Source organism: Salvelinus namaycush, unplaced genomic scaffold, assembly GCF_016432855.1.
Source record: "Salvelinus namaycush isolate Seneca unplaced genomic scaffold, SaNama_1.0 Scaffold86, whole genome shotgun sequence".
NCBI lineage: Eukaryota > Metazoa > Chordata > Actinopteri > Salmoniformes > Salmonidae > Salvelinus > Salvelinus namaycush.
Window position 1 is genome coordinate 249,952 of NW_024061597.1, and position 23,202 is coordinate 273,153.

The 23,202-nt window shown below is 42.8% G+C and overlaps 1 protein-coding gene across 3 annotated transcripts in view; it reads left to right on the forward strand.

The window, feature by feature from the left end:
• Positions 1-9,305: 9,305 nt before the first annotated feature.
• LOC120043079 (protein Jade-1-like) overlaps positions 9,306-23,202 on the forward strand; it is an 89,024-nt gene continuing 75,127 nt past the window's right edge. Inside the window, exons 1-3 of one of the 3 annotated variants that reach the window (XM_038987803.1) lie at positions 9,306-9,596; positions 11,079-11,167; positions 18,608-18,672. In XM_038987803.1, coding sequence (XP_038843731.1) covers positions 11,116-11,167; positions 18,608-18,672 — 117 coding nt within the window. In that variant the 5' untranslated portion in view covers positions 9,306-9,596; positions 11,079-11,115. The remainder of the gene's footprint in view (positions 9,597-11,078; positions 11,168-18,607; positions 18,673-23,202) is intronic. The other 2 variants (XM_038987802.1, XM_038987804.1) reach the window with 2 other exon arrangements.

Genomic DNA, 23,202 nt, shown 5'->3' on the forward strand with positions numbered 1-23,202 from the left:
AGTGTTAATTGTGCCTTATTTTGTTTTTTTATACTACTTTAATCCTGTCTAAAGAGGGGGGACGGGACTCTTCTGTCCATGAAGTTTATTAGTTTTCTTGGTGTTAAACGCGGTTCACCTTCTTGGGAAGGCGTTCTATAGACTGGTTTCCTTTTTAAAGCCATCAGTCTAAGGCATGCTTTGGTCTGTCACACCGACTGGCAGAGAGACTCCACGCACCACAACCTTGTATATAGACCTCTGTTACGGCCATATTGATGTAGGTAATGAACTCCATATATTGCTGGGTTGTATTGGACTAAAGCCCCATGGTTTGTGGTTTTTCTTTAGTTTTTTTTTGCTGAAGTTCTTTTTAAACGTGGGTGAATGTTGAAAGGGCTGTGGTGTGGGACGGGATCAGGGAATGTTCACATTTGGGAGAGAAGTTGCTTATCTTGTAAATATATCTATCATTTTATTAAAGCATGTGCGTCAATGTTGAGCAATGCTGAATTCCCACCATGTCATGTATTTAAGTGTTGGGTATGTGTCTGCAGAGAGAGACAGGCATGCATAATAAAGTGATTTGGTTATTAATGTCTGAGTTACTTCATTCCAGACAGATGTAGGTAGACTACTGGTCAAGTTTTAGAACACCTACTCATTCAAGGGTTTTTCTTTTTTTATTACTATTTTTGACATTGAAGAATAATAGTGAAAACATCAACTATGGAATCATGTAGTAACCAAAAAAAGGTTTAAACGAATCAAAATATATATTTTAGATTCTTCAATTAGCCGCCCTTTGCCTTGACAGCTTTGCACACTTGTCATTCTCTCAACCAGATTCACCTGGAAAGCTTTTCCAACGGTCTTGAAGGAGTTCCCACATATGCTGAGCACTTGTTGGCTGCTTTTCCTTCACTCCGCGTTCCGACTCATCCCAAACCATCTCAATTTGGTTGAAGTCGGGGGATTGTGGAGGCCAGGTCATCTGATGCAGCACTCCATCACCCTCCTTGGTAAAATAGCCCTTACACAGCCTGGAGGTGTGTTGGGTCATTGTCATGTTGAAAAACAAACACAATGAGTGACGGCTATATACAGGAAGTACCAGAGTCGATATGCAGGGGTACGAGGTAATACGTACATAGACAGTAGGTAGGGGTAAAGTGACTAGGCAACAGGATAGATGAAGCAGTGTATGTGATGAGTCAAAAGAGTTAGTGAAAAAAGGGTCGATGCGGGTAGCTATTAACTATTTAGCAGTCATGGCTTGGAGGTAGAAGCTGTTCAGGGTCCTGTTGGTTTCATGCATCGGTATCGCTTGCTGTGTCTTAGGCGCCTTCCTCTGACACCGCCTGGTATAGAGGTCCTGGATGGCAGGGGGCTCGGCACCAGTGATGTACTGGGCCGTACGCATTACCCTCTGTAGAACCTTGCAGTCGGATGCCAAGTAGTTGCCACACCAAGCGGAGATGCCGCTAGTCAAGATGCTCTCAATGACGGAGCTGTAGAACATTCTGAAGATCTGAGGGCCCACGCCAAATCTTATCAGTCTCCTGAGGGGGAAGAGGCGTTGTAGGGACTTCTTCATGACTGTGTTGGTGTGTTTGGACCATGATAATTCCCTTGTGATGTGGACAACTAAGAACTTAAGGTTGTCGACCCGCTACAGCCCTGTCAATGTGGATGGGAGTGTGTTCGGCCCACTGTGTCCTGTAGTCTACAATCAGCTCCTTTGTCTTGCTGACATTGAGGGAGAGGTTGTTGTCCTGGCACCACACTGCCAGGTCTCTGACCTCCTCCCTATAGGCTGTCTCATCATCTTCAGTGATCAGGCCAAGCACCGTTGTGTTGTCAGCAAACTTGATGGTGTTGGAGTCGTGCGCGGGTAAACAGAGTACAGGAAGGGACTAAGCACGCACCCCTGAGGGTCCCCATGTTGAGGGTCAGCGTGGTATGATATAAAATGCTAACCTCCCCTGTTATTGTAATGGTGAGAGGTTAGCATGTTTTGGGGGTATGATATAAAGTGCTAACCTCCCCTGTTATTGTAATGGTGAGAGGTTAGCATGTTTTGGGGGTATGATATAAAGTGCTAACCTCCCCTGTTATTGTAATGGTGAGAGGTTAGCATGTTTTGGGGGTATGATATAAAATGCTAACCTCCCCTGTTATTGTAATGGTGAGAGGTTAGCATGTTTTGGGGGTATGATATAAAATGCTAACCTCCCCTGTTATTGTAATGGTGAGAGGTTAGCATGTTTTGGGGGTATGATATAAAATGCTAACGTCCCCTGTTATTGTAATGGTGAGAGGTTAGCATGTCTTGGGGGTATGATATTTGTGTTTCTGACTTTCTCACTCATCATTTACGATTTATTCAGGCCTATCTGTAGCCATGGTAACATCCACATGAATGTAGAAGTGTTTAGAAACATATTCTATTCTTATTTACAATAGAAGTGACTCCAAAATGACACAATACATTATTTACCATTCATTTTTATTGGGCACAAAATAATCTGAAACAACCAAAACAAAATGCAAATGCATCCAACAAATGTGTGGAGCCACAAGCTTGATGTAATCATACCGTGCTAAGAATATGGCACCAAATATGAAACTTTTGACGACTTTAATACATATAAGCGAATATGTCCCAATACTTTTGGTCCCCTAAAATGGGGGGACTATGTAAAAATGTGCATAGTTCACCCGATATGGATGAAAATACCCGCAAATTAAAGCTGACAGTCTGTACTGTAACCTCTAAGTCATTGTGTCACTTCAAATCCAAAGTGCTGGAGTACAGAGCAGAGAAGATTGTATATATGTGTAGGCTATACCATGTGTATTGCTGGCTAATATACATATGCAGCAGTCTTTTTTAAACCTCCATTCTAGCATACATGACACACACATCTTTCAATCTATATGCTTTTATTTGGGTTTCTATGCAAATTATATGATAGAATATGTCTTCAAGAATGCAGCTAGATACAAAATATGATTAAAAATGTAATTGACTGACAGAGAGATAGCTAATGAAACACTAGCTTCCTGAGCAGGCACATTGACGTTTACAGTATTAGCTGGCCAGGCTAGTCAACTGTAACATTGACGTTTACAGTATTAGCTGGCCAGGCTAATACTGTAACATTGACGTTTACAGTATTAGCTGGCCAGGCTAGTCAACTGTAACATTGACGTTTACAGTATTAGCTGGCCAGGCTAATACTGTAACATTGACGTTTACAGTATTAGCTGGCCAGGCTAGTCAACTGTAACATTGACGTTTACAGTATTAGCTGGCCAGGCTAGTCAACTGTAACATTGACGTTTACAGTATTAGCTGGCCAGGCTAGTCAACTGTAACATTGACGTTTCCAGTATTAGCTGGCCAGGCTAGTCAACTGTAACATTGACGTTTACAGTATTAGCTGGCCAGGCTAGTCAACTGTAACATTGACGTTTACAGTATTGGCTGGCCAGGCTAATACTGTAACATTGACGTTTACAGTATTAGCTGGCCAGGCTAGTCAACTGTAACATTGACGTTTACAGTATTAGCTGGCCAGGCTAATACTGTAACATTGACGTTTACAGTATTAGCTGGCCAGGCTAGTCAACTGTAACATTGACGTTTACAGTATTAGCTGGCCAGGCTAGTCAACTGTAACATTGACGTTTACAGTATTAGCTGGCCAGGCTAGTCAACTGTAACATTGGCGTTTCCAGTATTAGCTGGCCAGGCTAGTCAACTGTAACATTGGCTAGCTTTCAATACATGGGCTAAATGCTCAACGGTGTTACCTCTTCATAGGATCAAGACTATTCGTATCCTCTAGGTCTTTTACTTCTTCCCGTTCAAGATACACTACATGACAGCTCGTCAAACACCTCATTCCAAAATCATGGGCATTAATATGGAGTTGGTCCCCCCTTCACTGCTATAACAGCCTCCACTCTTCTGGGAAGGCTTTCCACTAGATATTGGAACATTGCTGTGAGGACTTGCTTCCATTCAGCCACAAGAGGATTAGTGAGGTCTGGCACTGATGTTGGGCTTTTAGGCCTGGCTTGCAGTCGGTGTTCCAAATCATCCCAAATGTGTTCGATGGGGTTGAGGTCAGGGCTCTGTGCAGGCCAGTGAAGTTCTTCCACACCGATCTCGACAAACCATTTCTGTATAGACCTCTTTGTGCACGGGGGAATTGTCATGCTGAAACAGGAAAGAGTCTTCCCCAAACTGTTACGACAAAGTTGGAAGCACAGAATCGTCTAGAATGTAATTGAATACTGTAGCGTATAGATGTCCCTTCACTGGAACTAAGGGGCCCGAACCATGAAAAACAGCCCCAGACCTTTATTCCTCCCCCACCAAACTTTACAGTTGGCACTACGCATTGGGGCAGGTAGCGTTCTCCCGGCATCTGTCAAACCCAGATTCGTCCGTCGGACTGCCAGATGGTGAAGCATGAATGATCACTCCAGAGAACGCTTTTCCACTGCTCCAGAGTCCAATGGCGGCGAGCTTTACACCACTCCAGCCGATGCTTGGTATTGCGCATGGTGATCTTAGGCTTGTGTGTGGCTGCTTGTCCACGGAAACCCATTTCATGAAGCTCTCGACAAACAGTTGTTGTGCTGACGTTGCTTCCAGAGGCAGTTTGGAACTAAGTAGTGAGTGTTGCAACAGAGGACAGATGATTTTTACGCGCTTCAGCGCTCGGCGGTCCCGTTCTGTGAGCTTGTGTGGCCTTCCACTTTGCAGCTGAGCCGTTGTTGTTCCTAGACGTTTCCACTTCACAATAACAGCACTTACAGTTGACTGGGGCAGAAATTTGACGAACTGACTTGTTAGAAAGGTGGCATCCTATGACGCTGCCATGTTTAATGTCACTGAGCTCTTCAGTAAGGTCGATGAGGTTTAACAGCGGTTGGCATTCAATAAATGTTGCATTACCACCACCTACTAGACTGGAGTATAACTCCCTTATGCTTTGGTTGGGAAAAAAAATCAACAAAGACCCTACACTCACTAAAAGAAACCCACCCTACTCCACTATTTAATTACCCTACCATCTAACCCTACACTAAACCCCCCCCACCCTACTCCACTATTTAATTACCCTACCATCTAACCCTACACTAAAACCCCCCACCCTACTCCACTATTTAATTACCCTACTATCTAACCCTACACTAAACCCCCCCACCCTACTCCACTATTTAATTACCCTACCATCTAACCCTACACTAAACCCCCCCACCCTACTCCACTATTTAATTACCCTACCATCTAACCCTACACTAAACCCCCCCACCCTACTCCACTATTTAATTACCCTACCATCTAACCCTACACTAAAACCCCCCACCCTACTCCACTATTTAATGAGTGTAGGGTTAGATGGTAGAGTATTTAAATAGTGGAGTAGGGTGGTAGGTTGTTAATGAATGTAGGGTTAGATGGTAGATGGTAGGGTATTTAAATAGTGGAGTAGGGTGGTAAGTTGTTAATGAGTGTAGGGTTAGATGGTAGATGGTAGGGTATTTAAATAGTGGAGTAGGGTGGTGGGTTGTTAATGAGTGTAGGGTTAGATGGTAGGGTATTTAAATAGTGGAGTAGGGTGGTAGGTTGTTAATGAGTGTAGGGTTAGATGGTAGATGGTAGGGTATTTAAATAGTGGAGTAGGGTGGTGGGTTGTTAATGAGTGTAGGGTTAGATGGTAGATGGTAGGGTATTTAAATAGTGGAGTAGGGTGGGGGGTTGTTAATGAGTGTAGGGTTAGATGGTAGATGGTAGGGTATTTAAATAGTGGAGTAGGGTGGTGGGTTGTTAATGAGTGTAGGGTTAGATGGTAGGGTATTTAAATAGTGGAGTAGGGTGGTGGGTTGTTAATGAGTGTAGGGTTAGATGGTAGATGGTAGGGTATTTAAATAGTGGAGTAGGGTGGGGGGTTGTTAATGAGTGTAGGGTTAGATGGTAGATGGTAGGTTATTTAAATAGTGGAGTAGGGTGGTGGGTTGTTAATGAGTGTAGGGTTAGATGGTAGATGGTAGGTTATTTAAATAGTGGAGTAGGGTGGGGGGTTGTTAATGAATGTAGGGTTAGATGGTAGGGTATTTAAATAGTGGAGTAGGGTGGTGGGTTGTTAATGAGTGTAGGGTTAGATGGTAGATGGTAGGGTATTTAAATAGTGGAGTAGGGTGGTGGGTTGTTAATGAGTGTAGGGTTAGATGGTAGATGGTAGGGTATTTAAATAGTGGAGTAGGGTGGTGGGTTGTTAATGAGTGTAGGGTTAGATGGTAGATGGTAGGGTATTTAAATAGTGGAGTAGGGTGGTGGGTTGTTAATGAGTGTAGGGTTAGATGGTAGATGGTAGGGTATTTAAATAGTGGAGTAGGGTGGTGGGTTGTTAGTGAGTGTAGGGTTAGATGGTAGATGGTAGGGTATTTAAATAGTGGAGTAGGGTGGGGGGTTGTTAATGAGTGTAGGGTTAGATGGTAGATGGTAGGGTATTTAAATAGTGGAGTAGGGTGGTAGGTTGTTAATGAGTGTAGGGTTAGATGGTAGATGGTAGGGTATTTAAATAGTGGAGTAGGGTGGTGGGTTGTTAATGAGTGTAGGGTTAGATGGTAGATGGTAGGGTATTTAAATAGTGGAGTAGGGTGGTGGGTTTTAGTGTAGGGTTAGATGGTAGAGTATTTAAATAGTGGAGTAGGGTGGTAGGTTGTTAATGAGTGTAGGGTTAGATGGTAGATGGTAGGGTATTTAAATAGTGGAGTAGGGTGGTGGGTTGTTAATGAGTGTAGGGTTAGATGGTAGATGGTAGGGTATTTAAATAGTGGAGTAGGGTGGTAGGTTGTTAATGAATGTAGGGTTAGATGGTAGATGGTAGGGTATTTAAATAGTGGAGTAGGGTGGTGGGTTGTTAATGAGTGTAGGGTTAGATGGTAGATGGTAGGTTATTTAAATAGTGGAGTAGGGTGGTGGGTTGTTAATGAGTGTAGGGTTAGATGGTAGATGGTAGGGTATTTAAATAGTGGAATAGGGTGGGGGGTTGTTAGTGAGTGTAGGGTTAGATGGTAGATGGTAGGGTATTTAAATAGTGGAGTAGGGTGGTGGGTTGGTAATGAGTGTAGGGTTAGATGGTAGATGGTAGGGTATTTAAATAGTGGAGTAGGGTGGTGGGTTGTTAATGAGTGTAGGGTTAGATGGTAGGGTATTTAAATAGTGGAGTAGGGTGGTGGGTTGTTAATGAGTGTAGGGTTAGATGGTAGGGTATTTAAATAGTGGAGTAGGGTGGTGGGTTGTTAATGAGTGTAGGGTTAGATGGTAGATGGTAGGGTATTTAAATAGTGGAGTAGGGTGGTGGGTTGGTAATGAGTGTAGGGTTAGATGGTAGATGGTAGGGTATTTAAATAGTGGAGTAGGGTGGTGGGTTTCTAGTGAGTGTAGGGTTAGATGGTAGGGTATTTAAATAGTGGAATAGGGTGGTAGGTTGTTAATGAGTGTAGGGTTAGACCCTACTCCACTATTTAAATACCCTACACCCACTAAAAACCCACCACCCTACTCCACTATTTAAATACACTTTTCCCAGCGCATACTTCACCCTTTAACACCTCACACGGGTTTCCTACATATGCATCCTTACCCAACAAACGCATTCCAACAAGAAGCGATTCATTGTCATTCATACACGTATCCTCCACTTCAATTTTAGACAATTTCCTTTTTGTTGCAGTTTTCGCTACTACTGTTGTCCATTCAAAACATTTGTCTTCGCCAACTTTGTTCGATGCACTGCTTGATTTTGAATTCAGCATTCACTTCCGCCATCTTTTTTCCTGAACCAGAACCGTAGAACTGGGCGCCCCTATAGGAATGCATAGGGTTAACCAATCAAACTCAGATCAGACATCAATAGAGGACACATATCGTATTATCAACATTTAGATACATGAATAGAATATGACTTACTGGTACACATTATGATTCTGTATAATTTCGTTATTAAGGCACTTTCAATAATATCACACTACTAGCGTCATGCCATGAACATGCATCGCAATCTCGAAACAACTCTGATGTTTTTTCTCAAAGTTGCCGTGTGACGTGCCCTACTTATATCAGTACACTCGTAACAACTTAAGCACGATGAAACTTATACTCGATCAAATAAACCTTATGTTGCGAATAAGCCATTCATTTTTGGTTGTTGACCAAATTCTACACTCTCATTGACCTCCATACAAAAACTCATTGCTTGTTGGGTAAAACAATGCCACCTTCTGGAGGGAGACATATTTTTCACCGAGTTGGGCCTCTCTCTTCATTTTCCTCTCTGATGTGAGTAGATGTCCGCCCGTTGTTTTTAAGGTTATCTTGGACGCGGTCTCCAGTTCTTATTATACCGTAGTGGTTCCCATATGTCAGGAAAGCACCATTAGGACGGAGAAACAAGTATCTTGCCAGTATATCCATAATTATTTGGTACACATCGTAGATAGATGTAGGCCATTGGCTGCCTTCATCACAAGGGGTACGTACAGGAGTTCTGATTGGTTCCAAGTTTAGCAGTTTGCAAATATGCCTGGGCAGTGTTGAAATATTTTTTTACTGCCAAACTGCAAGAATTGAGTGTGCAACACATTTTACAGTAATCAAGAATATTTAATTGTCAGATACAAAAACTCAGCTCCTCCCTCGGCGTAGATCGATGAACTTCACTGTTTTCGGCGTTGGCCCACCACCGAAAAGTGCAGTATTAGGCCACACTAGACAACTGGGAACTCTGATTGGGGACTTCGGTGCGTTCAAAACAACTGGAAACTTGAAAAAAACGAACTCCGACTGGAAAAAATCCGAGTTCCCAGTTGTCTTTATAGCACCATAATTCCCTTGATTTGTATTGTTTTATACAGTTTGACGTTACAATGCTGCGCCAATGCTGAGGTCGTCACTAGTTACCACACCAACAAAGTCATAAACCCCGCCTATTTAAAAAATGTATCTTAAGAATTTTTAGATTTTAAAGCTAACCCTAACCACACTGCTAACCTTAAATGAACACTGAAAAACACATTTTTGTTTTCAGGAATTTTTATGATATACATTGTGGCTGTGGTAACTGGTGACAACCCAATAGCTGATGACTGGTCATTTGTCAACAATCAAGACCCATCACTCAAAACCCATTGGATGAGAAAGACAGAAGTCCCTCCGCTCTGACCTTCTCCTCCAATGGGTTTTGAGAAGGAGACGAGAGGACGCTAGGGGAATGTGATTGAGAAAAGGCCAATGTACAGGTTTGCGTTCCAAAAATAAATCGACCAATGGTTATTCGGTTGAAGGTTGTAAACGGGGAGCATTGGAGACTGTGAACATTTTTCAGGCGGTTTTAGGTCACCATTTCGATTAATCACGCAAAAACGCGTTGGCCCAATGAAAGTGCCCCATCTTGCGACAACAGGCAGTAGTTGAGTATACCCTCCAAATCCAGCATACGCCACTGTTTGTGTTTGAGGAATGCGGGGTGAGTGGTACTCGCTGCTACACGAGCTGTATTTAGACACCACCGCATCTGCCAGACGTGCTGTAGGTATTGTCCCAATTTTTTTTTTTTAATCTTCCTCTGGTTTTAAACAGGAATTTCTCATGTAAACTATGTTTTTCACCCCATGTGAACGAGTGGTGGTAGGTAGGGTTGTGCTACCATATTCCCAGCCCGTTAGCACAGAGTTGCCGCTAGTTACTACGTCATTTAAAATGGCGCCAAGATTAAAGTTCAGAGGGCCACCGAATCTGTCATAATGTTCCATAATAAACATAAATTATATCCACACACTCTAACGCGTCCATATGCAGAGTGGAGGCACAATACTGTGGTCAAGCGATACTATACATCTCAGCCAAATTCGTTGAATGGGAACTTAGCATTAGCTAGGCTAGCTAACTTGCGAACGTTACGTGGCTTAAAGCAGATAGTTAACTAGCTAAGCTAGCTAGTAGCTAACTACCGTGTTTACTAGTTTAGGGGGTGCGACGGCGACAAGCAGTCTCTGCCAAGTTGGCACGTCAGACAGGCTATCTTTCAGTGACAAACATGTTTTCTTATTTACTTGTTCGTATAGCTACTCAACTAGCTGCGAATGCTTGTTTGTTTGACACGTTGTCGCAGGTCATACATGGTTGTGCTTGGTCAACATGAGGTAGTAGATTCGTAAAGTTTTTTTTAGTCTAATATGAGTCTGTTCTTGCCAAGTTATTTGTTTGGACATTGAGGTGGTTTATTATAGCTAAACACATTCTAACCTTACACGGTTTTACCCGGGGCGCGTTCATCATGTGCGTTCAAGAAAACTGGGAACTCGCAAAATACGATGTCAAATCATGACGTCAGTGCTCTTCAGGTCGGGAAGTCGGAGCTCTAGAAAGATGCCCAAGTTCGAGTTGGAATTCCAAGTTGGATGACAGCTCCAAAAATATAAATCCCATTCGGGGTTCGTTTTTCTCCGAGTTCCCAGTTGTTTGGAACGTGGCTTTGGATCACCGTTTAAAAAATATATATTTTATTTATTCAAAATACAGATCAACAATTTACATTCTTACATCATACATAACAGAACGCAGGTATTAACGAGAAAATACTGAAACAAATAAAATAAACAACTCTAGAGCAATTGTTGAACGTTCAGTCACAGCTGTGAGGTCATTGTGATGTAGTTAGTGTTTTTTGCTTGCTATCTTGTATGGTAATAAACACTGTCAGTAGCACAGGTGTGTTAGTTAGGAGGCTTGAAACAAATGCATGAAGAGTGACTAGCACTTCTGTGTGATGTTTTTGTTGAGGGCAGTGGGGGAGGTGACCATCTTATAACTGACCAGTAAGAGTAATATTTTGTTTCTTCATAATTGCAAACAAATTATTTACCATTATCTGTCAACTCTGTCCAATAACTCTTCATTGATCATCAGTCAGGCTGATGACAGTCATGTTTAGTGTCTGGTGACAGAGTTCTGTACATGGAGGCAAAGGATTCTGTCTGTACTGGGCAGTTGGTTATGAATCTCCTCTTTTCAGATTACACCATTACACCTTGACCTCGCCAAGACTGACAATGAAGAGAAGTCGACATCCAAGCAGCAGCGAAGAAGACTCTGATAATGGAAGTAAGCATTCTCTCTCGTCTAGACTAATGCTACGTTCAAAACAACTGGGAACTCTGAAAAATACAAGGTCAAATCATGACGTCATTGATTTTCAGGTCGGAAAGTCTGAGCTCTAGAAAAAGGCCAGAGTTGGAATACCGAGTTGGATGACCCTTCTAATCGATTTTTCCCAGTTGGAGCTAGTTTTTTCCCCAGAGTTCCCAGTTGTTTTGAACGCTCGGAAGTCAGAGATTTCCGAGTTCCCAGTTGATTTGAACACGGCATAACACTAACCTCTACCCCAGACTAACCCCCAGTGCTTGACATTAGGGTTAGGGTCACTTGTCCAAAAATACAAATTGTATAATGCAAGGAACCACTTTATGAAATGCACCGCTGTATTATTTTTCCCCATAGAGAATCCGACAGAGTAGGCTACACTCTGCCTATTGGCTTCTTTGCATATTCAAGCCTGTTACAAAATACCCTTGGTAGCCTAAGATATTGCTACATTGCAATTACAAAAACAGTTAAATAGCAATGAGGCTGATGCAACAGATCCGACCGCTTAGTATGTTGATCAAGTTTTATTTCTTCATATTATAAGCTCAGCAATGACTGTAGGCTACGTGCAAATGTTCCGAAACACAGTTAGTGGGGAAACAACATGCACAAGTGGTTTCAAATGACAGAGATGCAAAAATATGTTAGAAATGAAGAAACGGGGGGATCTAAAGATGCATCAACTAGCATGGGTTATTAACATGGCTAGGATTGGGTCTGTGGCTGCTGGACAATCACATCATGTTGTTTTGATAACCAATAGAACATGGTTTCATAGCATATGAAGTGTTTATAAAATAATTCCCTCAACATTTCTAAGATCGTATTTTTAAAGGCTACTTTGAAACAAGGTAAGACATGCTTCATAAAATGACATGACACTTTCAGATTTTAAACAATTACATTTATGGTTAAATAGTTTCAAAATGCTGACTGCATCCGCTCGGATTCAAGATGGGTGATGGGCGGTGCTCAACATGGCACTGTCCTTCTCTCTCCGGTCTTCTGACCAGTTGATCTGAACCGTGCCTCGAGTATGTCAAAAAAATCAAGCTTTTATACATTAATGTTAATTCTTTCATCATATTTGTCAAACATGACTGTGCTGCTATAGCCCCTTGCTTTAGCTACTGTCATAGAGTTAAATATTTTCATCAAGAAACTGATAAAAACACACAGGTGTTAAATCAAGGTGACTTACAAAGATGAGGACCAAGAGCAAGAGAGGGAGTGTGGTGATGTAGTGTCCACAACTAAAGAAGAGAGGGAGTGTGGTGATGTAGTGTCCACAACTAAAGAAGAGAGGGAGTGTGGTGATGTAGTGTCCACAACTAAAGAATCATTGTGGAATCTGAAAAGACACGTATCCCGAAAGCATGATGGTGTACTAAGTAGGTGCACATGCTAAAATAAAGGATTGAGGTGGGTAGCTAGCTAAGTGTGTCATTGTAGCAAGGTATTTCTGAACAAAAAATCCGATCTCTTAAAAGTCGTTTGATTTCGTTCTATTAGCCTATTGTATAGATATCATTGATTTTTGTCCCAATAGGCCAGACATATTACCTCTCAAGGAAGTTTCAATTTTTTTCTGGTTATTTTGCCTAAAAACCCTATAGGCCTACCTAATAAAAAAAAAATATATATATATTTTTAAATCTGCATCCCTGCCCAGACTGGCAAGAATGTCCCGAAGGGTGTTTAGCATCCCCATCGCATGAGCCTGAAGCCACAGACTCGTGCCAAACTCGTATTTCTAAAAGTGAATTCAAAGGCACGGAGCCAAAAAAGGCATTTTTCATTTGTATTTCATTCTTATTTCATTCTAAGTAAGTCACAGCCTATATGTTGGAATTTATAGACTATAATGATTCAATAGAACAAAATGTTGTTTAAATGCGGAGCCTTAATATTCCTGCCTAGTGTGTCACTCGCAGTTGCTTTACTTATTTTTAGGCTATAGCTTTGAAATATACTGAAATAATAGGCTAATAATATAGCCTAAATAATCACTCCCTGTCTGGCTCCTGACCTATTCAGTGTTTATATGACATGTAGCCTATTAATATGGCATGTAGCCTATTTGAAATGACGAGCGCTTTTTACAGTCACCTTTTCATGTTTTATTAAAATACTGTTCATTTAAATCATATGGTTTGGTTTCAATACTTCAAAACCAAATGGCAGGTCCAGGTACTCACAAAAATAGATTGGTGTTGGTGAAATGGTCATTTTAACAGTCAGAATTTGGAGCAGCAATTCTTTCTTCTTCCTGTGAGCGAGGAGCGTTTTTAGTGAAGTGGTTAGAAATGATGTGGCGCGCCAGAGAGCGACAGGGTGAGCGGGATTTCCGACCACTCAACATACTTGGCTCTGATCCAATGGTGATTGGAGTAATTCTTTGATATTGTGATAAACATTTTTTGTTGTTGCTTATTCCGGACAAGTGTTAATGTCGAGCTCCATCTAACCTCTTCCCCAGACTAGAGGTCTTCACGGATCCAACTGTACCCGAATACCCGGGACCCGAGTGGCTTCGGATACAGAATTGTAAACTAGATGGTATTTTCCATGAAGAAATATTGGTGGAACTTGCTTTAACACTTTACAAGTATTTTTGTGGTAGTGGAAGAAGTTTAAAATGTTTTACTTAAGCCAAGAAGTTAAATATAATCAAAGTAAAACAATTGGTCTGATTGCTTTGATAGACTACACATATATGTTCCGAAATGCTATTACGGGAGAACATCATTCTCAAAGGCCTGATGAGAACCTTTTTTATCATGCGACAGATGCCTAATGGTAGAAACTTAGAATATCTGAAGATGTAACGAAAGGATTGTGCTTTACTGTGTTTGGACAGTAGTAGTAGTAGAAGAAATGCTGGTTTCAATATCAGGAATCTAAGATTTTTTTTCTTCTGTGGTGGAATTTTGGCTGTAGGCTATTGAAAGCAAGGTAAGATGAGCTATTTAAAACAGACAGATTTCAAACAATGATATGGCATCGCAATGATATGGGTGGCTAGGTATCACATATGGAATTATTTAGGTTATTAGAATATCATTCCAATGTTGGTTGTGTGTGCCGGGAGTTTGTGGCATTGTCTGTAGGCTATGGCTAGCTGCTATGGTATTCTAGAGAATATGGTCTTATCTTCCTGGCCTGAACCGAATGCACACTACAAAATGTGCAACATTGGATTGTTTTGAGTGGCATGCAATATAGCCAATTTTGACTTTGTGGCTGTGGAATTTTAGTCTGACTGACAGCTCTCACAGCTCATCCTCGCTCTATAATTACGTGGGTCGTGTCATTCAGGCTAGTGGAATCTGACTTTGTGGCTATGGAATCTAGTGGAACCTCGCTTTCTGCCCATTCAACGTACGCTGGCGTTTTGCGTCCATTCATCAAGTGGACGCAGAGAGAATTTCGGCGCGACAACTATTGCGAGTGTCAAAGAGTGAGAATGGAAGAGACACAGGGGACATCCTGCTGTGGGCTCTTGGCCATGAAGCGCATCAAGTCAGACTGGAGGTCCAGCCTGTCCACCAACATGATGAACAGTCTACTGATTGATTGATCTCCGTCCACAAACTGAGGACTGCAAGGCTGTTAGCAAGTGATGGTGCTCAAAAAGGTCAAGGAGACCATTCTCACTGAAGCAGGGAGGCTGAAGGCTGGGAAACACACACACTCATTCTTTAACACAAGATGGCGCAGATAGAGATGGCAGCTTCGCTTCTTGTCCTTAGGAAACTGTGTAGTATTTAACTTTTTTTTTTTTTTTTTTTTATTCTTACATTGTTAGCCCAGAAAACCTTGTGTTATTACATACAACAGGGAAGAACTATGGGATATCAGAGAAACGTCAACTTACCAACACAACCAGCACTACGACCAGGAATACGACTTTCCACGAGCCGGAGGGGAGGGAGCCGGAACGATCTTCTAGTGAGGCTTCGGATGAGCGCACACCACCCACCGCTTCCTAGTATATGACTCGCTAATGTCCAGTCCCTAGTTAAAGTCTTACAAATCAGGGCAAGAGTTGCTTTCTGAAGTGATATCCGGGGTTGTAACGTACTCTGTTTCACGGAAACATGGCTAGCTGGGGACATGCTGTCGTAGTCTGTACAGCCAATGGGAATTTCAGAATAAACATCTCTCCGGCAAGAAGAAAAGAGGGGTGTATGTTTCATGATTGACGACTCCTGATGTAATTGTAACATGCAATAACTCAAGTCCTTTTGTTCACCCCACCTAGAATTCCTCAATCAAATGCCTACCGTATTATCTCCCAAGAGAACTCTCCTCGGTTATCGTCACGTCCGTGTATATCCCCCCGCAAGCAGATACCAAGACGGCCATCAAGGAACTTCACTGGACTTTATGCAAACTGGAAACCATTTATCCTGAGGCTGCATTTATTGTAGCTGGGGATTTTAACAAAGCTAATTTGTGAACAAGGCTACCTAAATTCTATCAGCATATCGATTGCAGTACACGAGCGAGTAACACGCTCGACCATTGCTACTCTAACTTCCGCGACCTATACAAGGCCCTTCCCCCTGCCCTCCTTTTGGCATATCCGACCATGATTCCATCTTGTTGCTCCCCTCCTATAGGCAGAAACTAAAACAGGAAGCGCCCGTGCGTAGGTCTATCCAACGCTGGTCTGACCAATCAGATTCCACGCTTAAAGATTGCTTTGATCACGTGGACTGGGATATGTTCCGGGTAGCCTCAGAGAATAACATTGACGTATACGCTGACTCTGTGAGAGAGTTTATATGGAAGTATATTGGAGATGTTGTACCCACTGTGACTATTAAAACCTTCCCTAACCAGAAACTATGGATTGATGGCAGCATTCGCGCAAAACTGAAAGCACATACCACCGCATTTAATCATGGCAAGGCGACTGGAAATATGACCGAATACAAACAGTGTAGTTATTCCCTCCGTAAGGCAATCAAACAATCAAAGCGTCAGTATAGAGACAAAGTGGAATTGCAATTCATCGGCTCAGACACGAGACGTATGTGGCAGGGTCTACAGACAATCACGGATTACAAAAAGAAAACCAGCCCCGTCGCGCACATCGTCTTGCTTCCAGACAAATTAAACAACTTCTTTGCATGCTTTGAGGACAATACAGTGCCACCGACTCGGCCCGCTACCAAAGACTGTGGGCTCTCCGTGGCCGATGTGAGTAAAACATTTAAATGTGTTAACCCTCGCAAGGCTGCCGGTCCAGACGGCATCCCTAGCTGTGTCCTCAGAATGTGCAGACCAGCTGGCTGGTGTGTTTACGGACATATTCAATCAATCCTTATCCCAGTCTGCTGTCCCCACCTGCTTCAAGAGGGCCACCATTGTTCCTGTTCCCAAGAAACCGAAGGTAACTGAGCTAAACGACTACCGCCCCGTAGCACTCACTTCTGTCATCAGGAAGTGCTTTGAGAGACGAGTTAAGGATCATATCACCTCCATCCTACCTGTCACCCTAGACCCACTCATGGTTAGCAGATGTTATCGCGAGTATAGTGAAATGCTTGTGCTTCTAGTTCTGACAGTGCAGCAGTATCTAACAATTCCACAACAAAACCTAATACACACAATCTAGTTATGGAATGGGATAAGAATATATAAGTTTAAAATATATGGATGAGCAGTGACAGAGCGGCTCAGATGCAATAGATGGTAAAGGATACAGTATACATATATATATATATATATATATATACATTATACTGTCTCCAGCTCACGTTACATTATACTGCCTCCAGCTCACGTTACGTTATACTGCCTCCAGCTCACGTTACGTTATACTGCCTCCAGCTCACGTTACATTATACTGCCTCCAGCTCACGTTACGTTATACTGCCTCCAGCTCACGTTACGTTATACTGCCTCCAGCTCACGTTACATTATACTGCCTCCAGCTCACGTTACGTTATACTGCCTCCAGCTCACGTTACGTTATACTGCCTCCAGCTCACGTTACATTATACTGCCTCCAGCTCACGTTACATTATACTGCCTCCAGCTCACGTTACATTATACTGCCTCCAGCTCACGTTACATTATACTGCCTCCAGCTCACGTTACATTATACTGTCTCCAGCTCACGTTGCATTATACTGTCTCCAGCTCACGTTGCATTATACTGTCTCCAGCTCACATGACATTATACTGCCTCCAGCTCACATGACATTATACTGCCTCCAGCTCACGTTACATTATACTGCCTCCAGCTCACGTTACATTATACTGCCTCCAGCTCACATTACATTATACTGCCTCCAGCTCACGTTACATTATACTGCCTCCAGCTCACATTACATTATACTGCCTCCACATTACATTATACTGCCTCCAGCTCACGTTACATTATACTGCCTCCAGCTCACGTTACATTATACTGCCTCCAGCTCACGTTACATTATACTGCCTCCAGCTCACGTTACATTATACTGCCTCCAGCTCACGTTGTGTTATAGGAAGACTATACCCTATGCATCTGAATGGCGATAGGGTGGCGCACTTTACGAGTTGAGATTGAGAAATTAAAATAGCTTTTTTAGATCGTGGCCAGAAGTTAACACACAGTTGCATTTAGAATTGTTATTTGTTATGCAATTAATGGGCTGACCAATGACTGGGCTGACCAATGACTGGGCTGACCAATGACTGGCCTTACAAAAACAGGTTTCACTCCAGTAGTCTACAGACTTTGAGGAGCTTCTCTGGTGCTGTCTGACAGGTGGTAGACTTCCTCTCCTCTAACTAGTCTGTATGCTGTGTGTGTGATTTAATAAAATGCATGACACTAATGAAAATACACATGCCAATTTAATTCCACAAAATTACGCAAATTTTTACTGATAAGCATGACCGGTCAAATGTTTTTCCAGTGGCTAACCGGTTAACATCCCTACTTCATAAATATTCATAGTTGATATATTCCCCTGTTGTATCTGTTTCCAGGTCTGTGTTTCCTAGATGCATTAAGATATTATAATGCTGTTGTTGTATGTAGAGCCAACAACTGACTACTTCTATTCCACATTTTAGCAAAATCATAGCTTGTCATATTGGGTTACATGAGTTTGACTCATCCTCCTTCCTGCCAGACATATTCTGCACTTTTTTAGCTAAAGGGGTGTCTCACAATATTGATCAATTTAATCTCTTTTACAGTAAAACACTTTTACACAACCATCCATTTGATAAATGGAGGGATGTTAGGGATGTGAAAAAACATGGTTGTGTTTTTTTCTACCTCGGGTAGGAGTTTCTCTAAAATGTAGGGGCCTTGCCACTGGCCTACAAGTAAGGAAATGTCAGATAATTGAGATGACTGAAGTCTGATGTCTTTTCTCTGTCATCTTTAAGGTAACTCCACTTCCTGGTCCCAACATTCTCAACCCAGGAGAGCCAATTGGAAGAAGCCCTCAGAAGTAAGTCACCCCACCCTTAACACCTAACCCCTCACCCAGCTTCTGTCTGCCTGTTGCTGTGTGCTGCTGAATGTCATCTGTCTATGTCCCAGTTATTTAATGATCTGGCTGTCTATGTCCCTATTTTAGGCTTGGGAGGTAGACCATATATATCGTATACCTGGTTATTTGGAAAAGGCAATGGTATAGTTTTTCAATATCATCAAAACTATCTGTTTTTTAGTAAGTTAATACCTGCAGTCAACTTGTACAATACGTTAGGAGATGAAGCCTTCATAATTTCACCTGTTACATCATTTGACATTATGAAGCTTACCGTAGTTCCCCAAAACAGTTGAGACAGTCACTTGTTTGTTTGTAAATAGCACAACGGGACAATGCGGGAGATGGTGAGTCCATCGTAGGGGTAGGCGATAGGACCTCATATTCATATCACGATATTTTCCACTGTCCGGACGATAACGATATATTATTTATTTATTTATTTCACCTTTATTTAACCAGGTAGGCAAGTTGAGAACAAGTTCTCATTTACAACTGTGACCTGGCCAAGATAAAGCAAAGCAGTTCGACACATACAACAACACATAGTTACACATGGAATAAAACAAACATACAGTCAATAATACAGTAGAAAAATAAGTCTATATACAAGGTGTGCAAATGAGGTGAGATAAGGGAGGTAAAGGCAAAAAAAGGCCATGGTGGCGAAGTAAATACTATATAGCAAGTAAAACACTGGAATGGTAGATTTGCAGTGGAAGAATGTGCAAAGTAGAGATAGAAATAATGGGGTGCAAAGGAGCAAAAAAAATTAATAGATACACTAGGGAAAGAGGTAGTTGTTTGGGCTAAATTACAGATGGGCTATGTACAGGTGCAGTAATCTGAGCTGCTCTGACAGCTGGTGCTTAAAGTTAGTGAGGGAGATAAGTGTTTCCAGTTTCAGAGATTTTTGTAGTTCGTTCCAGTCATTGGCAGCAGAGAACAGGAAGGAGAGGCGGCCAAAGGAGGAATTGGCTTTGGGGGTGACCAGGGAAATATACCTGCTGGAGCACGTGCTACGGGTGGGTGCTGCTATGGTGACCAGGGAAATATACCTGCTGGAGCACGTGCTACAGGTGGGTGCTGCTATGGTGACCAGGGAAATATACCTGCTGGAGCACGTGCTACGGGTGGGTGCTGCTATGGTGACCAGAGAGATATACCTGCTGGAGCACGTGCTACAGGTGGGTGCTGCTATGGTGACCAGAGAGATATACCTGCTGGAGCGCGTGCTACAGGTGGGTGCTGCTATGGTGACCAGAGAGATATACCTGCTGGAGCACGTGCTACAGGTGGGTGCTGCTATGGTGACCAGAGAGATATACCTGCTGGAGCGCGTGCTACAGGTGGGTGCTGCTATGGTGACCAGAGAGATATACCTGCTGGAGCGCGTGCTACAGGTGGGTGCTGCTATGGTGACCAGAGAGATATACCTGCTGGAGCACGTGCTACAGGTGGGTGCTGCTATGGTGACCAGAGAGATATACCTGCTGGAGCACGTGCTACAGGTGGGTGCTGCTATGGTGACCAGAGAGATATACCTGCTGGAGCGCGTGCTACAGGTGGGTGCTGCTATGGTGACCAGAGAGATATACCTGCTGGAGCGCGTGCTACAGGTGGGTGCTGCTATGGTGACCAGAGAGATATACCTGCTGGAGCGCGTGCTACAGGTGGGTGCTGCTATGGTGACCAGAGAGATATACCTGCTGGAGCGCGTGCTACAGGTGGGTGCTGCTATGGTGACCAGAGAGATATACCTGCTGGAGCGCGTGCTACGAATGGGTGCTGCTATGGTGACCAGTGAGCTGAGATAAGGTGGGGCTTTACCTAGCAGAGACTTGTACATGACCTGGAGCCAGTGGGTTTGGCGACGAGTATGAAGCGAGGGCCAGCCAACAAGAGCATACAGGTCGTAGTGTTGGTTAGTATATGGGGCTTTGGTGACAAAGCGGCACTCTGATAGACTGCATCCAATTTGCTGAGTAGAGTATTGGAGGCTATTTTGTAAATGACATTGCCGAAGTCGAGGATCGGTAGGATGGTCAGTTTTACGAGGGTGTGTTTGGCAGCATGAGTGAAGGATGCTTTGTTGCGAAATAGGAAGCCAATTCTAGATATAACTTTGGATTGGAGATGTTTGATGTGACAGTCTAACCAGACACCTAGGTATTTGTAGTTGTCCACGTATTCTAAGTCAGAACCGTCCAGAGTAGTGATGCTGGACGGGCGGGCAGGTGCAGGCAGCGATCGGTTGAAGAGCATGCATTTAGTTTTACTTGTATTTAAGAGCAGATGGAGGCCACGGAAGGAGTGTTGTATGGCATTGAAGCTCGTCTGGAGGTTAGTTAACACAGTGTCCAAAGAAGGGCCAGAAGTATACAGAAGTGTGTCGTCTGCGTTGAGGTGGATCAGAGAATCACCAGCAGCATGAAAGAAGACAGATCCTGCTTCTGTTGCCTGTCTGTTTAATAGCCTACTGACTATGTAATGTAGTGTACATCTACAGAAACAAGACAGATCCTGCCTCTGTTGCCTGTCTGTTTAATAGCCTACTGACTATGTAATGTAGTGTACATCTACAGAAACAAGACAGATCCTGCTTCTGTTGCCTGTCTGTTTAATAGCCTACTGACTATGTAATGTAGTGTACATCTACAGAAACAAGACAGATCCTGCCTCTGTTGCCTGTCTGTTTAATAGCCTACTGACTATGTAATGTAGTGTACATCTACAGAAACAGATCCTGCTTCTGTTGCCTGTCTGTTTAATAGCCTACTGACTATGTAATGTAGTGTACATCTAGAGAAACAAGACAGATCCTGCTTCTGTTGCCTGTCTGTTTAATAGCCTACTGACTATGTAATGTAGTGTACATCTACAGAAACAAGACAGATCCTGCCTCTGTTGCCTGTCTGTTTAATAGCCTACTGACTATGTAATGTAGTGTACATCTAGAGAAACAAGACAGATCCTGCCTCTGTTGCCTGTCTGTTTAATAGCCTACTGATTCTGTGAGCACCAAGCCTCACGCAAGTGGAAGATGTTCAATGAAGCAATTTCACAAATTCTGCTATTTTTATTTTTGTTATGCTGTAATAAAGGCTTGACATTTTTTTGGTTATAACAGCCTCTCTGGTGTTACTTATAATATAGTTTTTTAGGGATGCACGATATATCGGTGAACATATCGGAATCGGACGATATTAGCTAAAAATGCCAACATCGGTATCGGCCTGATGTCTAGTTTAACGCAGAGTGCATACCTATATAACGTATAATGACGCCACATAAAATGTTGCGCTACACGTGCAACACAGCATTCCTAACCTAGCCCACAATGTCTGCTGTGTGATTGAGCAGTCAACAAGTCAAGCAGTCATTTGAAAGAGTAAGAACATTTCAGAGACAAATAATGTAATTCATTGCCCTTGACAATCAACCGTTCTCTGTCGTGGGTGATGTTGGCTTTCGTCGACTGGTCGAGCACCGGTACACACTACCAAGTGCGCTATTGTTCAGATGTTTCCCTACCGGAGTTACACAGTAATAGCGTCACTGCTATTAGCTTCACCACATACTATGGAACGGCGTTTGGGTCTTTTTGTCTTTCAAAAAAGATACACATCAAATAACACTATTTGACGAGTTAAATAACACAGTTCTATCGTAGAATGCTGTATGTTCTGAATTTGCACGTGCAAGCCAAGCTCCACCACTACTATCAGTAGCACTGTCAAAGCTGTACAAAAAAGTCTGCAAACACCGTCCACGAACGATGTGTTTACAATACCACGTTGTTAATAAAGCATTATTTGTTTGACCATAACTTCTGGGGTAGTTAGCTTTAGCTTGATAGCTAGCTAGCTCCAATACAACCAGCCTGAAAACAATGACCAGTAGAAACTGCAGTCATTTGGGTGGCGCAGTGGTGGCGGGTGGCGCAGTGGTCTAGGGCACTGCATCGCAGTGCTAGCTGCGCCACCAGAGTCTCTGGGTTCGCGCCCAAGCTCTGTCGCAGCCGGCCGCAACCGGGAGGTCCGTGGGGCGACGCACAATTGGCATAGCGTCGTCCGGGTTAGGGAGGGTTTGGCCGGTAGGGATATCCTTGTCTCAGTATGTTAAATGTATGCACTCTACTGTAAGTCGCTCTGGATAAGAGCGTCTGCTAAATGACTAAAATGTAAATGTAATGTAAATGTAAATTTTCTTTTTTCTTAGCAATGATTTAGGAATCCTTGTGAGTAAGTATTAGCTAGGTAGCCACTTGTTGTTCGCCTATTGAAATTGAACTTCAGTTTATGAAAATAAATAGCTAGCCAGCTACTTAACCCTGTTGCCCAAAGCTAACGTTATAAGCAGCCAGCTAGCTTCATCTGGCAGGTGAGGCTCAACCGGAATGTGTTGTGAAGCTAGCCACAATAAGGATTAGGCACAATAGTGGAATTTGCGGTTTGCCTTCAAAATAAAAGTACCTCTTTGAAAGTG